General features: G+C 38.1%; 1 protein-coding gene across 6 annotated transcripts in view; it reads right to left on the bottom strand.

The window, feature by feature from the left end:
- cdc42bpab (CDC42 binding protein kinase alpha (DMPK-like) b) overlaps nucleotides 1–18,314 on the bottom strand; it is a 70,207-nt gene that overhangs the window by 18,061 nt on the left and 33,832 nt on the right. For all 6 annotated transcript variants that reach the window (XM_077586436.1, XM_077586438.1, XM_077586437.1 and 3 more), the window contains exons 6-19: nucleotides 14,066–14,159; nucleotides 12,813–13,013; nucleotides 12,588–12,729; nucleotides 12,409–12,518; nucleotides 12,024–12,103; nucleotides 10,421–10,590; nucleotides 10,189–10,311; nucleotides 9,927–10,060; nucleotides 9,707–9,807; nucleotides 8,493–8,613; nucleotides 7,353–7,436; nucleotides 6,393–6,640; nucleotides 2,871–2,976; nucleotides 2,220–2,344 (exon numbers count right to left, since the gene is read on the bottom strand). In XM_077586436.1, the coding sequence (XP_077442562.1) occupies nucleotides 2,220–2,344; nucleotides 2,871–2,976; nucleotides 6,393–6,640; nucleotides 7,353–7,436; nucleotides 8,493–8,613; nucleotides 9,707–9,807; nucleotides 9,927–10,060; nucleotides 10,189–10,311; nucleotides 10,421–10,590; nucleotides 12,024–12,103; nucleotides 12,409–12,518; nucleotides 12,588–12,729; nucleotides 12,813–13,013; nucleotides 14,066–14,159 (1,839 nt within the window). The remainder of the gene's footprint in view (nucleotides 1–2,219; nucleotides 2,345–2,870; nucleotides 2,977–6,392; nucleotides 6,641–7,352; nucleotides 7,437–8,492; nucleotides 8,614–9,706; nucleotides 9,808–9,926; nucleotides 10,061–10,188; nucleotides 10,312–10,420; nucleotides 10,591–12,023; nucleotides 12,104–12,408; nucleotides 12,519–12,587; nucleotides 12,730–12,812; nucleotides 13,014–14,065; nucleotides 14,160–18,314) is intronic.

The raw sequence follows: 18,314 nt of genomic DNA, 5'->3' as shown, positions 1-18,314 counted from the left end.
GGGATATTCAACACTGTTTTCTCAATAGATACATTGCACATAATTTAATGAGGAACCTGGTTGACATAACAGCAATATTACTTATAAACTGTGGCTTCTCAACGAAACTAATCAACTCAACTCGTTCCAATACAAATTGGCATCAATTCTGACAAAACTTCCTTCTTAGCCTATGGCTTAAAGCACATGTGTCAAAGTGGCGGCCCGGGGTCCAAATCTGGCCCGCCGCATCATTTTGTGTGGCCCGGGAAAGTAAATCATGAGTGCTGACTTTCTGTTTTAGGATCAAATTAAATGAAGAGTATAGATGTATGTTAAATTTCCTGATTTTCCCCCTTTTAAATCAATAATTGTAATTTTTTAATCTATTTTTTCTGTTTTTAGTTCAAAAATCATTTTGTAAAATCTAAAAATATATTTTAAAAAAAGCTAAAATAAACATTGTTTTAGATCTATAAAAAACAGAATATTCAGGGCTTTTAATCCAGTTCTTTTAATCAATTTATTTAAAAAAATCTAAATATATCTAAAATGGTCCGGCCCACATGAAATCGAGTTGACGTTAACGCGGCCCGCGAACAAACCCAAGTCTGACACCCTTGGCTTAAAGGAATACTATCCATATTAATACTTTAATTGGAGTTAACTAATTTTGTGAACATTTATTTTGACTTCAATTGCATTTTGGTATGCCTGATACAAATGTCAAAGAATCCACAAGGGGGCATGGCAAACCCCCTGGCTTCCCAAAGAAAATTCCAAGCATGCCCTTTATAACTTGAGCGTGTGTATGCGTGTGTACTATGCTAGGACTTCAGGCTTGTCCAGCAGAGGAGGGCTGAGCAGCTGGCAATGTGTCAGCTGCAAAGGGAAGTGATCTGAGCAGGAGGGAGGGTAAAGCAGCTCATGATCCCGAGAGGTATGTGAAAAATGCAGCAGTAACAGTGAGGTGGAACCCAATACACTGCGAGACAACATACACTTCATAAGTGAGAAGGATGAACTCTTTGCAGGAATGCTGCATAGCAACTGTCTGGCAAGATAAGGACTATCATTAATTTTAGGATAGTTATTTAAACAAATATAATATCAGAATAAATTTTATCACCCATATCAAGGGTGTCAAACTCGGGTTGGTTCGCGGGCCACATTAACGTCAATGCCATTTCATGTGGGTTGGACCATTTTAGATCTAATATCTAGATTTTTTGATTTTTCTAAATTGGATTAAAAGAACTGGATCAAAAGCCCTAAATAGTCAATTTTTATAGATCTAAACCAATGTTTATTTGAGCTTTTTTTTTTCTTAGTAATGGAAATGTCTTTTAATCATGTTTTTTTATAAGTGGAAAAAGGAAAATATTTGTATATTTATTTTTAGATTTTCCAAAATGCTTTTTGACCTAAAAACACCAAAAGAAAAAAATGGATAAAAAATTGCAATGATTGGTTTTAAAAAGGGGAAAATCAGGAAATGTAATGTACATCTATAACCATTTGAATTTGATCCTAAGAAAGTCGGCACTCATGATTTACTTTCTCGGGCCGCACAAAATGATGCAGCGGGCCAGATTTGGCCCCCGGGCCGCCACTTTGACACCTGTGACTTATATAGTTTTAGGCTGCAGTAAACCCTCGAGTAAAACATGACATATCTTAGGTGTTTTTCTAAATACGAGCATCAACGTTAACTTGTGTCAAAGGTGCAAATAACTGTTTCTACGCAATGACTTAACCATCATATATCTCACGCTCATTGGCACTGTTCTGTAGTTACTTGAGGACCCCACCTCAAGTGAACTTTTGCATTGTTATTTAAAGACTAAAGCCCTTGATCATGACCTAAAATGAATATAATTTTCTTAAAGTTAAGGGCCTGTGGATTGTTTGAGTTTGGCTGCTTGAGGGAATCCACATGCAACTGCCTGGCATTTAGCAATCAGAAAAGTGAATTACCGCCCAGCTTTGGCTGATGGTATTGGGACAGCAACTACAAATTAAGTATTTGTTTGCCTTTACTACAAACAATGTGGTCCTGGAAAGTGGGTTTGTGGTGCTCAATGGCAGTATATTAAATTCTATTTCAACAAGATCAAATTGCGCTATAGCTATTGATTGACCAGCTAAATCACTGTTTGTGCTAAACAAAAGCTATTCAACAAATTTAAGAACTACACATGGAATGTGGCAATTAGAATTACAATTACAATGTTTCTCACCATTGAATGATTTCTGTGATTTGAGCCTCCCAGTGAGCAACGCTCTCCTTTTTGTCAGCCAGCTCCTTCATTTCATCCTCAAGATGCTGATTGGAATCACTCACCTTCTCAAACATGCTTGTCAGCTGCGGAAAAAAAAAACATGGAGACATGTAATGAGAGCTGATCATTTCAATGAACGTTTTTCTAAAAGCAAGTAAACAATTAACAGACAACGATGTAGAAAGAATTTTGTTTAAAAGAAAATTCAAAAAATCTTCCAAAATCTCTTATTGGCCTACAAACAGCAGCAGTGCTAGGCATTGAAATGAATGTGTTTAATTATTGTTGTTGTTCTAAAATGTTACTAGTTCTTTCCTTTCTAATCAGTAGCACACGTTTTTGAACTCCTAAAAATCATCTAAATTAACAGCGGAATCTAAAGTACCCTTCCACTGCACAGTAAAAGGCTACAGCGTTGCTTTTATGTGGGATATTGACCAGTGACTTCTTTGACATCATGTGAGGTGGAAGCATGTGATGAGAACATTTTGGCCAACCCACAAAGGTTACCTGAGGTTAGGGATTGATTTATTGATTTGAGACAGAGGAAATTGCTCATGTACAAGATAAAATTAGCTTTGGAGTATTTTTTGTGTTTTAATACTTTACCTTTTCCAATTCACCGGACAGCTTCTTATTTTCTTCAGTAAGCAGAACTCTTTCTCTTTCAAACTTTTCCTTGAAATCATTCTCAAACTCTTCCCGCTCATTTTGACTGTTGAGGAGAATAAACACTTGTTAAACTGGTGACACTTTAAAAATCCAAATTCACAAAAACAAGCATGTGACTTTCTCAAAGCTGGTGAAAATGGCAACGCTAAGATTTAGTTTCACTTGTAATAAACTTACTACTCATCATATGCAATTGGAATGAGAAGCAACAGTAAGCCTTGAAACAGGAGACCTGCAAATAAATTGGCTTGCTAACTTTTATAGTATGACACTGATCACAACTGGAAATCAATAAAAAATTAATTAAGCCAAATAGACTGACGTTTTTAAAATTGGAAGATGGAAAAGTTTACCTTCCTAACTCGATGTGGGCTTGAAGAATTACGCTGACTGTGCCATGAGAGGCAAGCTATGTACACTTGTACGCAAGTACATTTTGGCCTTAAGTGTTAATATATTATAGAGCGCATTTAACTACACATTTTTACCAAATTCAAAGCACTTTACGTTAGCACCCATTCCTCCACCAATGGCTGCTGCCATGCAAGGCGCTCCGGAGAAAATTAGGGTTCTGTGACCTTGTGACCCTTCACTCCAAGTACAACTTGAGCAACTGTCATCCACAGGTATATATGAAACAATATTGTAAAGTGCTGTATTTACAGTGCCTTGCGAAAGTGTTCGACTCCCTTAAACTTTTCAACCTTTTGCCACTAAAGGCTTCAAATATAGATTCATCAGATTTATTGAATATTTTAAACTTTTTTTAACAAATAAAAACCGGAAAAGTGGGGCGTGCAATATTATCCAGTCCCTTGCATTAATACTTTGTAGCGCCACCTTTAAGTTGCAACTGCAGCTCTAAATCGCTGGGGGTATGTATCAGTTCTGCACATCGAGAGGCTGAAATTCTTGCCCGTTGTTCCTTGGTAAACAGTTCGAGCGTTTGTGAACAGTGGTCTTCAGCTCTGCCCACAGATTCTCGATTGGATTAAGGTCTGGCCATTCAAACACATGGGTATTGTGAACCATTCCATTGTAGATTTGGCTATTTGTTTTGGATCTGTTCAGACTCAGGTCTTTGCTGGCTCAACATGTTTCTTCCAGAATTGTCCTCTAATTGGTTCCATTGATCTTCCCATCAACTTTAACAACAGGTTTTCCTCCAGAATGGTACTGTATTTGGCTCCATTAATTTTAACAATCTTCCATGCTGAAGGAAAGCAGGTCCACACCATATGGCTGTTATCACCATGTTGACAGTGAGGGTGGTTTTGCATCTGACCAGAGCACCCTCCACATTTTTGGTGTTTCCCAAGTGGCTTGTGGCAAACAAAGACTTGTTATGGATATCTTTGAGAAATGCCTTTTTTCCAGTCACTCTTCCGTAAAGGCCAGATTTGCAGTGTACGACTGATTTGTCCTATGGATAGAGTCCCACATCAGCTGTAGATTTCTGCAGTGCATCCAGTGATCATGGACGTCTTGGCTGAATCTCTAATCAGTCTTCTTGTTTGAGGTAAAAGTTTAGTGATGGCTAGGTCTTGGTAGATTTGCAGGGGTCTGATACTCCTTCCATTTCAATATGATTGTTTGCAAAGTGCTCCTTGTTAAAACAAACAGTATTCTGGACCCGACTTTGTGTTCCTTGGTCTTCATGATGATCTTAACACTTTAAACTGAACCCCGAAACTATCACAGAACAGGTGGCTTCTACTTGGTCAACATTGGATCATTCAGAGATCATCACTGAACTTGTGGAATGAGTGCTACACTGAAAGTAAAGGAGCCGAATAACATACCTGTCAACCTCTGCCGATAACTGCCCTTATAAATGATTGATTCCCCTTACAAACCCCCCCAAAAAACTTACAAACACCGTACGAGTCGTACGTAATGTGCACCCTTTTCAGTTTTTAATTTTTTAATCCAATAGATTTTGTTCCACTTCATGATGTGCTTGTTGATTCTTGACAAAAAATATCTTTGAAACCTGAATTGTGGGGAAAGGTTGAAAAGTTCGGGTGGACCGAATACTTTTGCAAGGCACTGTAAGTCTGGGAATTTGTTTTTATAAAAGTTTTGGGCATTTTGATTGGCCTATTGTAAAACAAGTTGCCCTTTTGTTTAACAATCCCTACACACCACGGGAGAGTTCAGCTGAGTGTGGCAGCATCAGCCAAATATGTGACCACCTTAAAGAATGTCGTCATGTGTATGTGTAAGTATGATTTAATCATTTTGCTATCTTGATTATAGTTTTGTATGTACTGAATTGTTGTCATTATAGTTTTATATGTACTGAATGACCTCAACTTACATTAGCTGACTGCTGTCTTCATCAGTGCAGATCAACGCGAGAAGATGCTACATGAGGGTCATGTTTACGCTTATATTTTACCAATGTGAATCCGAAAATTTAACTCGAAGCAGCTACATGGACAACATAGCATACATAATCTACTCTGATCAGTGAGCAGAGACATCATGGTGAGATGCCTAAATGCATGTGGACGCCACAGAAATATACCACATGCCATGTAAGATCAAGTAAAACCTCCATTCACCATTAAAGACGTGTGAGGCCAAGTAAGTGAAACCTTCACGTGAGCGTATAACGGCTAATATAATGTTTATCATTCGAATCATACCATGTTTTTGTATGCCAGGAATGCATGTTTAATCTTGATGAATAAACGTCTTAAAAATGTCTCCTATGGTCATTTAATTAAGCACTTGCTGTGTCGTGTTTACAATAAAAACTACTTTGAGCAGCTACAAATGTTGATTTTTTTAAACTTTTATATTGCCTTTTAGATGTTTTTTTCTCTTAAAACAAGCGCTCTGTGGGCGGGCGGTGGAACAATGGTGACAGACTTGATATGCCTCCGCTTGACTCAACATAACCTTGTGACTCGACTCACCCATTCCAAAAAACTTGGAACATGCTTGAGACTTGGACCAAATGATTCGCAACACAATTTGGACTCGGATCAGAGACTGGTGGAACTGATGTGAAATTTGGTATTCAAACTGACCGCTAACATTTTAAAGGCATGATTAATTTAAAATACTTGAGATATTATATTTCGTGTGTACTTAAAATAAATGTCTTTAGAGTTTATTTTCTAGGTGTGAGACTTGGTTCTTTTGTCGTGTAATTGTTACAACAGGAATATTTAGAGCCTTTGCCTCTGAGATTTAGAAGCATAAGATATTGAAATCCAATTAATGCACTTTACCAGACACTGCACTAAAATAAAAATATAAGTATATGTAAATTTTGCTTGTATTCATTTTACTGAAAGAGACAACATATACATAATTGCAGAGCCAATAAACCTTCACAGCAGTAAGAACGCTGACAGGAATGTCACAATGTTTTAGTCAAATAGAGCGGTGAGAAATACAAGAGCAGCTATCATGGAAAATATGGAAAATAAGAAAAAGACGAAAAACCTCTCTCTTCGAGTCTTCTCCAGCTTGTCCTGGAGCATCAGGATTTCTTTCTGGAGGCTAAGTTGCTGGCTTTCGGCATCACGTAGCTCCTTGCGCAAAGCCATCGACTCATTGCTGTGTTGTGCCTGTCGACGTGCTATTTCCTCCTCGTACAGGTGGGTCTTCTTTGCCAGGTCACCCCGAAGACGTCCCATCTCTTGGGATTGTTCAGATAAGGCCGGGGTGGCAAATGGGCTAAATGGTTTTACCTGGAAGAGAGGGAGCCAGGAATAAGGCTATGCCGTCTCTGAGCAATCTGTGAAGGGCAGGAAATACGTGCCACATCTAGCTAATTAATTTTTGCACCAGCGATAACATGGGCTGTGGAAGTTTAAAATTGGTTGTGAAGATTTATATTTGCAACTCTAGGCTTTGAAAACTATTTTGAACTTAACAGAACCATTCATAAAACAGTGTGTGGTATAAACAATGATCCCTCAAATTTGGAAACTTGATCCAAAATTCTTCCACATCCCAAGTGGATGTCATCAAGTGCACTAGTGCATTTTTCTGCAACTCATTTTAACTGTAACTCAGCACAAGCACCACACAAACAATTCCTGCTGTGATATACTCAAAAACAATGGAAAGTCCCTCCACAGCACAATCCAGTGCACTGAAAGAGATATTTTACATCATTTACAAAAGAGGTCAGATAGGGTGCCTAGTAGATGAGTTCCATAAAGTTATGTAAATAGAGTTTCGGGTTTAAAAATTGTTACGTATTAAGTCTTACTTTTCATATATTGTATTTTTCAAAAACATTCCAGTGAGTGCAGTCTGCAGAACTTGCATAGTGCAATGGAAAATAAAATAAAAAAAGAATCGATCTCTAAGGGATTAAGATTTCAAAAAATAATGGAAGTTTAAAATGAAAAATTACAACGGGTGGAGCATTTGGGGTGTTGTTGTAGTACCCACCTTCACTCTTTCCATTTCATTACGCTCTCTCAGCTTCCTCTCCTTAAACGCATCTGCGGCGCGCTCCTCCATTTGAGTCTCCATCTGATAACAGAGGACACATTAAATTTCTGTCAATGATTCTGAAGTGCGATCTTATTAAATACAAAAACAAACAATCGACACATGAAATAAATTATTTCCAAACCTTAATGAGCTATACAGTGGTACCTCGACATACGAGTGCCCCGACATACGAGCAATTTGAGATAAGGGTAAAATTTTGAGCAAATATTTATCTTGAGATATGGGACAAATTTTGACATACAAGCAGACAGCGGACGCGAGAGGCTGCTCATAAGAACATCATGGGCACTATCTCTGTGGTCGCAACTCCCTCGTGTAATGTCTCTACGAGCACTGGGCGGAGCGTTGAATTTTTTTCAGTGGTCGAGCGTTATCCTATTGTGAGGACATTTTTGTGCATCATTTTGGGAATATTTTGAAGGGAATACAAAAGCAAACATCTAGGTTGCATCTGAAAGTCAGGGTGGAGGCGTGGAAAATAGACCCAACCCGGCTGGGAGAAGAAAGGTATCAAAATTTAAAACAAAATTAGAATTAAGTTCAGTGTAAGGTTAAATTAAACTTATTTTTGTGTGTGTCTGCATCGAAATCCAAGTTCATTTAAATTTGTTTATGTTATGTTGCAACCGCGTTGTCGTGCAAAAAGTCTAACCCCCCCCCTCCCTATTTCTCTGTCCGTCTCTCTCCCCTCCGCGAAATCTGTCTAATTTTAATAATATTAAACACATTTTAGTAGTATTAAACCACTAGTTATTTGTTACTTTGTCAATAGAAGGCAAATTAGAAAAAATAATGTTTTTCCAATCCAATATCCTGATTTTGGTGTTTTTTCAGAGGGTTGGAACAAATTATTTTGTTTTTAGTTAATTTCTATGGGAAGCGTTCGTTTGAGTTACGAGAAAATCGACATACAAGCTCAGTCCCGGAACGAATTAAGCCCGTATCTCGAGGTACCACTGTAATGACAATCTCTTCTCGTCATAATAGTATTCACAATTGATCTTAGTTTTGCTCTAGAAAAATATAAACAACTTGTACCATAACTTATGCTAATAACCACCGATTTTTCTCTACCTCTTTCTTGGCCTTCTCAGACTTTCGCATATCAAGGCGTAAAGCCTCCAATTTCTGATTTTGTCTTTCCATTTCCTCCCCCTTGTCGCGCAGCTGGCGAGAAAGTTGCTGCTTATCCGACCTGTGTGAGTTTGGAAAGAATATTTAGACAATGATCAAAAGACAAAAATTAAACCAAATTACAATCAATGGGACCCTTATTTATTTAAAATATAATCCTGCAAACATAATTTCTGTGAAATTCAAACAATGGTCTGCTGTAAATTAAAACGCATCAAACAAAATTGAAATGTAACATTTGTTCCAAACTATCTGATTAGGGCAAGGGTGTCAGACTCGGGTTGGTTCCCGGGCCGCTTTAACGCCAACTTGATTTCACGTGGGCTGGACCATTTTAGATATAATATTTAGATTTATTTTTTTTATAAATGGATTAATAGCCCTGAATATTCAGTTTTGTATAGATCTAAAACAATGTTTATTTTAGCTTTTTTTTTAAATATATTTTTAGATTCTACAATATGATTTTTTAACTAAAAACTCAGAAAACATTGATTAAAAAATTAAAATTATTGATTTAAAAGGGGGAAAATCAGGAAATTTAATATACATTGATACTCTTCGTTTTAATTTGATCCTAAAACAGAAAGTCGGCAATCATGATTTACTTTCCTGGGCCACACAAAATGATGCGGTGGGCCAGATTTGGCCCCCGGGCCACCACTTTGACACGTGTGGATTAGAGCATGTTATAAGAGTTAAGTGCTTACAAAATGCTGATATTTTAGTTTGCTTTTGAAAAGTGTCATGTACAGATGAAAGGGATTATTTTTTACTCGGAATTGTGACGAAAATGATCTAAAATGCCTGCCATTTGTTGTAAAGAAACTGCATGTACATCAAGATGAGACCCTAATTAAAAAAATGAGTGGTCTGATTTTCGCTGGGCAATAGCACAGCAGTAAATTTTGTGAGTTTTATATTATAAACAGTAAATTTAATATTCTAAGAGTGCTGTTCCTAAAAAAGGCACATGTTTTCACATGTCTTTCTAAAGACAACATGTGAAAACATGTGCCTTGTTTTTGAAACAGCACTCTTAACTTATTGTTGATACTTTAGAGTACTGACAAGCAAATGGTAACAATATTGTAATTTCCACTATTTTCATGCGAACAACGCTGTTATGTATGTTATTTCAGAACAGACTCTACCGAAGGTCCGAGAGGGTCTTGTTGAGTTCAGAAAACTCTTGCATGGTCATTTTTCTCTGGCTTTGCACTTCTTTCAGCTTCTCATTGTATTCAACAAGGCCCTGAGCACATCCAAGAAAGGCAAATAAACATTCAATGCATTTTATTACACACAATACTGTTGGAAATAGTTCATCCGAATAATAATGCTTAATATAGAAAAAACTATTCAACTGCATACCCTTTTCAACTCATCATTATCGGTTGTTAGAGTCTTGATTTGTTTCTCTAACTTTTTAACATGTTTGGACGAGTCCTCGAGGTCTCGACGAGCCATCGTCACATCTTCAAGCTGTTTTTCCAATTGGCTTGATTCTGTCATAAAGACACTCAGTCAGTCACTAAGATAATGCTGGAAATTCAACTCAAAATATTCGATCTGCTACATCACATGATCACATTTCTGTATGGCTAACACAGGCAAAATACTAATGAGTTCATACCACTGATTTGTTTCTTGAGGAGGTCAATCTCAGACTTTAGTCTCCTGATCTCCACTTCCTTGTTTCCACTCAAAAGGCCTTCACTCGGAGGCTGCGGGCGTGCTTGAACAGTCTTAGTCAAATCTGAAAAGTCAAATATAGCCTTCGTAACAGGTACACACCAAATAATTCAGGATGACGTTTTTCTGTATGTGTACATGTTTAAGTCGTAGTATATAACGTGCTCACATACCATTAACTTTGCGGTTTAGCTCTAGTTTCTCCTGTTCCAGGCGGTGGATCCTCCTCTCATAGGCATCTGTGGCAAGGCTGTTCTGGGGGCTGCGCTGAACATCTTTGTCCAGTTCTTCCTTACCCTCTTTGCCTGACAGTTGCCGCAGGCAACCACGATCAGATATTGTACTTCACAGGATGAAAATTGTAAAGAATTGAGAATATTTCATTTGAACATTTCAAACACAACAGAATATGCACATATTAAGTGCCCTTTCTCCAGTCTTGAACCCATTTCAGACATACAAAAGGTCCAGCAATGTTCCAGTATTTACTCAGCATGCGGTATGTGCAAACTGATTTTGCTGGCTCAGCTGACACAGACATTAGTTGGAAAATGAACTAGTCACAATTCTGGTACATTGTGCTAAGCCAAATGCAGCAGATACAGTTCTGCTTCAGAACAAAAGGGTTGATGACGTAGTTATGAAGTCACTACATCACGCTGCACTACTATCCTCATTTTTCTGACCCAGCCAAAGACCTGAACTAGACCCAATCAATGAAGAGACCAGACAATGGCTGTCCATCAACGTTCAATGCCCAACTGAAAGAACTGGAGAGGATCTGCAATGAAGAATGGCAGAGGATCCCCTAATCCAATTGTAAAAAACTTGTTGCATCATTCCCAAGAAGACTCCTGGCTGCACAAGGTCAAAAGTGTGCTTCTACAGATTTAAATTTTGAGTAGAATGACACGAAACGCCACAACCTTGGAAAGGCAGTATGAGTTTGTAGCGATTTTTTTTCTTCATGTTATTATTTTTGAATAAACATGATTGAGGATGTGTTGCATAAAATCATCCCGGAGTAGTACATTCCATGTAAAAGCTGCGAGTACCACTACATTTTCCTTCCACTGTAAACATGGCTGTGTCTAGTAATAATACATTTTCTGGTACTCGGTCGTTTGGTCGCCAGTCTTTTGGTCGCCCGGAAGGTTATTAATAATTACCATTTAAATTGTTGCTCAAATTCCCCAAATATAAACTGTGAATTATTATTTAGTCATACTTAATGCCCTATTAATTATTAGGCTAAAGAAAAGCTCCAAATTTCCCGTACTTTTATTGTGTTTTGTTGGAGAACTTGTTAAGACCCTGACTGACGTACCCTTCCTAAGGGGACAACTCATGTACATACAAACTCTTATACACTCACACGTCCGCTCAGTGAAACTGCTCAGGGCCATTGTTGGCTTTTATTGATGCGTAGAGCGTGTTGTTTTATCTTGTTTTGTCGCCGGTCTTTTAGACGCCCGTTGTTTGGGTCCGGGCGACCAAAAGACCGGCGACCAAAAGACCGGCAACCAAAAGACGCATTTTCTTATGTCCGAAATTACCCATTACAACTTTACTTATATACTATATAGCACCAATCACAGACAGCCATCACAAAGGAGAAAATAATTGGGGAAAAAACCATCATTGAGCCGTAGGAAAATAAGGGTGGCCTTCTCACAGATAGAAATGCAGTGATAACGTGAACAGCAGATTATCGTTTTTCCCAATTTCAGCTGCATTTACTTTTAGCTTGTGTTTTAAAAAATAAACTTGACTTACCATTTACTAGTGTAAGTGAAACCGACAAAGGGCAGGTGGTGGCCAGAAAAGGCCGTATGAGTTGGCGGGGGCATGGTCTCCTATACAGAAACAAAACATAAGGTCATTAAGTGGCACAATCTTTACAGACAACTGATAAATAGGCTTTGACTTGTGTAGCATTTTTCCACCTTCAAGGTAGGCAAATAATTTTGACATTGCCATATCGCTCAACTACTCCTCAAAAGAAACATCGGATTCAGTATTTTGCTCAAGAATGCTCGACATGATCACCATGGACGGGGACTGGGCCCACAAATTTTAGATGTCCACAATGGGGCCATGGTACCGTTGACTTTTTTTGTGAGTTCTTGAGAGAGGCTTGTCAGACAGCTGACACACTTACTGCATTCTTGAGAGAGTCATCATCCACATCAAAGTTAGAGGTATCTGTGGGACTGCTGACATCAGGGATGTAAGGGGCTTCACACAAACGGATGTTGTCCCAGTCAATGCCTGTATATTCAGGAGGTCAGAGATAGCCAATAAACCTCAGGAGCATGTAAGGATTGGAATTGCTCATACCTGAAAAAAATGGATGCTTCTTGAAGTCTTTAATTCCATTCTGTCCTATTCTGTATTCTCGACTGCAAATAAGCCGACGTATTAGGTCCTTTGCTTCCTCTGTAACTAAATCATTTAGCTGTTGTGGGAACTGGAATCGCTCCTGTAAAAACATGTTTGAGTTAAATGCTACGGTTTGAATCAATCATTCAAAGGTTGAGGTGGTGTCCTATCATTGCACCTCACCTTGTGATTCATAATTTTGCCATATGTTTCCACAAGAGACTCGGCATAAAAGGGAGTCTCTCCATACAGCATTTCATACATACAGACTCCGAGAGACCACCAATCGCACTCAGGTCCGTACTTGCCCTTCCCATCCTCCATGGCCTGGAGGATCTCGGGGGAAATATAATCTGGGGTCCCTACAGCCACAGAAGACTGGACCTACAAAAAACAACAAGTAAGGGACTAGAAGTCCTTGATAAAGAACGTCCAAACTTCTCATTCTAACCATTTTGATAAGATTAACAGTTTGTTTTAAAAAGGTGACTAAAGGTCAAAATACAGAGGTACCATTTTGATATGCAAATCACCGTTCCAATGTCCGGAAACAAAATCCAAGTTATGAAACACCATAAAACATAAATATATTTCCTGCGTCCGTTATTTTATTTTGAAATTGTCCTGTGTCCTGCTCAACATTCCGCTGACTTCCTGTTGGCGCCTCACAACAGCAACTAAGTGGGCCACCATCAAGGAAAAACAGAAGGTGTGTAATTGACTGATATTGCAAGGCAATACAGGGCAGCCGCAACCCACCTAATAGCATCGCTACGCTATAGAGGCAGAAGGACGCATTAAAACGACGACTCCTTGACATGCCCTCTCTGTACTGAACTACGAAATAGAGCGAATTTGGAGTTCTATTTAATGCTAATTTGTTTTAAATTCATAATTTGAAGTTGTTTAGATGTATTCATGTGCTAACATTACCTTCCTCCTTACATTGCACTCTACTCCTGCATGAATAGAAAATGTTTTTGCAAGCTGATCTTTATTTTAGAACATTAATAAATCAGTTTCTAATTGATTTTTCTCATTTTTGTTTGTTTCTCACATCTTTCATACAAAATTTGGGACACTGATCACTAAGAGTTTAGTTGGTCTTTTTTTTTTGGACCATGGAATGAATTAGAGAATTTACAAATAAAGTACAGCTCTACTTACAAAAAAATACAAATTAGGTTCTGGAACCAATTAATTCATAAGTAGAGGTAAGACTGCAGTACATTTAACATTTATCTACAGGAATGCACCTGCAAGAAAAATGTATCAATGAATATTCGGCCAGTGTAGCAGTGTTACATATTTTCCCTAAAATCCACAATTTTACAGTATAAATGCTAGTCCATTTTATTTTCCTATGAAATACTTAACTAATACTTCATTCTATAAACATCACAACAAAAGAAAGGTGCAGGGTACTGAAAGCTTACCGTTCCATCCTCCATGAGTTTGAGACAGGAGCCAAAGTCAGCCAAGCGGATATGACCATTCCTATCCAACAGAATGTTGTCGGGCTTTATATCCCTGAATGAAGATTGAGAGAGCAAACAGTTACTTGAAGGGAGAAACATAGTCTTCCAAATAAAAGATTGATGCATGCACCTCCTTCATAAATCAGCATTTAAGTATTTATATTGTAGTTAGAGCTGACGGCATTTCAATAATATTTTTACAGGCTCTCAACAAAATTAAGAATTTGGCTTTTGTAAAGGACTATAAGTCAAATTTTTGGGGAGAATTTTTAATTTAATCAGAAACCGAGAGAGAAGATACAATATAGCATCAACAGTAAAAAAAAAATAGAGAACAACAGGCTAAATAGGCATTGGTTAACATTTTTTTCCTATAGATAACTATAGCCTTAAAAATACAACAACATAACAGGCTCTCAGTGGTCCGAGAGAAAAAAAAAAGGAGTGGCACTTGAGTATTAGTCAGAGGCCCAGCCAAACTATAATAAAAAAGTGGGACTTATGGTTTAATTTAAGCCTGTGTAAATGTATGACCATTCCTGAGATTTCTGGGAAGTAATGGCAGTGTTATGCATTCATGAATGTTGTTGAACTCGAACACAGTGCCAAATACATTTCTAGAAAGCACGACAAACTGTACATTCTTACATCGGGGGTGAAGACTTTAGTAAGACAAGAATGGCCCCTAACCTGAAATGTCAGGGCCTCAAGTACAGAATTGTTTTTTCCATTTCTCATTTTCACAACACGACCTTTGACACTAAATGCAAACTGTGTGTGCTACCCAACTTCACCTTTTTCAAATCAACCCCAAATGATGTTTAGAGCTCAAAAGTGAAGGCTGCTGCAAAACGCCTCTAGCTATACATGAGCGCACTGGTACATGCACACAGCATACCTTATCTCCCTAACATTACAAGGCCTGCAGCGAGTGCTAAGCTAATACTAGGCTGGTTAGTCCAGTTAATTGAGCAAGTGTGTCACAAGTCTCCTGCGGTTTTTAAAAGCAGCACCAAGACTAGAATAGAGGGAGGTAAGCTCTTATAAGACACACCATCCATCTGGGAGGGCCATCTGGTTGTAGCCTGACAAATACACACTCACTTCCCCCTTCCCATACATACACACATGCCCACACCCCCACACATGCACAATGCAAGCTGCATAGACAAGGATGTCCCACATGGATTTAGAAAAGCAATTATTCTGTGTCTGGTAACTAAAGCCATTAAATTAACTAAAACAAGTACAATGATACTTACTACTTACGAATGCTTCTACATACGAAATTTTCAGATTGGGAAACACTTTGATATGCAAATTACTCGTCCAATATATGAAAACATAATCCAAGTTACGAAATCCCCCAAAACGTCAATGCCTTTCCTGTGTCTGTTATTTTATTTTGAAATTGTCACGGTAGAGTTGCGCCCTGCTCGACAATCTCCCTACTCCCCGCTGGCCTTCTATTGGGTGTCTCCCAACAACAACTCTTCATATTCTTTTTTTCTCAAGTGTGGTTAAAGCAAGTCTGTTCTTTATTTCAAAATACTGGTGCGACTGAAATGAAGAAGTGGGCCCTGTTATCCATCCATAACTGATACACTCGGTTGTGACGCACGGGGAAGCAGCTAGTTCCGACTCGAAAGCCACGGCATAAAATACATTAACACCTTTCCCTCAGTTCTAGCACAACAAAGGTGTGTTTCGTAAGATTAGTTTATTTAAGTTAAATTTAAAGTTTATGTTATGTTACCTAGTGTCACAAAAGTGTAGCAAACTGAACGTGTCTAGTCAAGTCTGTTCCGCCGCCGCACACACCGCCATTAGCTGCTACCGTCTGTCTCGAAGGTAAAAACTCCATTCAGTACTCTACATAATAATGTCACATTTTATTGCATATCATAACCAGTCGATAGGTATTTGTTACTTTCGGAGCATACGCGGTGAATTTGAACAATTAAAAATATGTTTTTCCATTGTAATATCCTATTTTTAGGTGTTTTTTCAGAGGGTGGGAACAGATGAATTTGTATTCTAGTTGTTTTATATATGGAAAAAAATTATTTGAGATACAAGAAAATTGACATACGAACTTGGTCACAGAACGCATTAAGCTTGTATCTCAAGACATTACTGTATTAAAAGTTACGACTCCTTGGGATGGCTTTTCTGTGATTTTTAAAAAACAGGACACTGAACAACGATGTGGAGAGACTGTAAAAAGTGCAGGAAATACAGTAATGCAGCCAATCAATTCTGAAAAAGCAGCTATTTAATGTTAAATTGTTTTGAATTTATAATTTGAGGTTGTTTAGATGTGTTTATCTGCATATCTGCGGCCTTGGCCTAACGTTAGCTTCCTTCCTCCTTACACTTTTGCAACTATACGAACAGAAAATAATTTTGCATTATTGTTATTCATTTTAATAAAATAAATAATTTTCTTATCATTCAAACAAAATTGAGACTAGTTTTTTTTGAGAATTTACATATCACATACTGCTTTATTTACAAAAAAATTCCAAGTTGATAAAACATGTTCTGGAAGCAATTAATTTTGTAAGTAGAGGGACCAATTTACCGTTATTTTACAGGACCTAATCTCAAGTGACCTCTTACGGAATCCCTACTGTTTCTACTATTTATGCATAAGACAAGTCAAAGGGAATGTGTGACATGAATGAAGATTGCCATGTGATATGTGATTGAAATAAAATAGCTTTGTGCTCTGCAGAGAAGGGTATTTGAAATCGGTGTCAATGTGACGTTACACAGCACCTTATTATCCAAGTGCCTACACGTAACTATCACATAATTGCTGAGGAAGGAAGGAATGTCTATTCCCTGCAAATATAGTGATGGACAAAACTGAAATTCAGTCAATTTTTAATTAATTATAAATGGCTTATTTTGAGAGAGATCCCTATGCACTTCGGAATCAGTATTTTCCAATAGTCAAGTCCATTTTGTGAAGATTGACCATGATGTATTTTCTATACAAACACACACACGCACAGTTATGTCTCCCCTTGGCTCTCGACGTCTGCCTCAAGCTGATGGAAACAACGAGCCCGTAAAATTGTGTTTTCCAATTTTCCAAGTCTGTGCTAGGGAAAAGCGTCACATGGTCCTGATCAATAATAAATCGGGAAACCACTGCCATTTCACAGACAAGACAAGCTCCACAGTCGTTAAGATTCAACTCACAAAGGATTACTATCGTGCGAGAAATAGGGCATTGTATGAATTTAGGTCTGGAACGATACCCAACATAGTCAGAAGCACAAATCTCCCTCTGTCTTCTCATCTCCTCAAACTTTGGCAGAATAGGCCTTTTACTCTCCCCCATTTAAGCAAGCACACACAAACCCACAGTAGACAGATGTGGTGCTGGGCAGCACTAAGCAATGGTGTGTAGGGCTATAGAAACATTTGTCAGGCCCCTCTGTGAGGCCACACACATCAGTGACCTCTAAATACAGGTGCGCACGCTCCATTTGCCTAACACAGTGTCTTGTGAGAGTTGGTCCAAGGCAAAAGGCCTGTTACTTTTTTACATTTGGCGTAAAATTAATGTCATTGAATGGTATACGTCTAAATAATTTATTAAGGGACACTTTGCAGTCCTGTTACACACAATAAACCTATGGCCTACGGCAATCCAGCCGTTTTCTATACTTCTACTACTATCAAAGTTCAAAGCTGTCAACACAATGGACTGGTAATCTGTCAATCACAGAGAGCTGGTGAATATAGGATGGAACGCCTATGGCTATTACACTATTATTTTATATATTTGCTGGTTGCTGGACAGTATTTCCTGCTTCTAGTATTAAATACTTAACACCACACATTAAAAAAAAAAAGAGTCCCAAAGACATCCTGCATTATTTGCACACTTGCTGTTATGTAATAAATTTACAACTTCTCGCTTTATAGGACAGCATCATCATAATCATTGTAATTATCACTTTATCACAATTACTGTACTGTGTGGTTGTTTGATATTGTCGGATGAGTCATCACATTTTGTGCACAGTTGTCCTTGTTCTGTTCTTGTGAACTATGAGTATACTTAACATTTCTAGATGGCCTAAATATACGATTTGTGAGCATAGCTTGATACGCAAAATATACTGTTGGAAAAGCGTACACAGTAATCCTTCGAATATCACGGGTAATGTAGACCAGACATTGCCGCGAA

The sequence above is a fragment of the Stigmatopora argus genome, chromosome 19 (genome assembly GCF_051989625.1).
Source record: "Stigmatopora argus isolate UIUO_Sarg chromosome 19, RoL_Sarg_1.0, whole genome shotgun sequence".
NCBI classification, from domain to species: Eukaryota; Metazoa; Chordata; class Actinopteri; order Syngnathiformes; family Syngnathidae; genus Stigmatopora; species Stigmatopora argus.
Note: the sequence above shows the minus strand (reverse complement) of the source record. Positions and strands in the feature narration are given on the sequence as shown.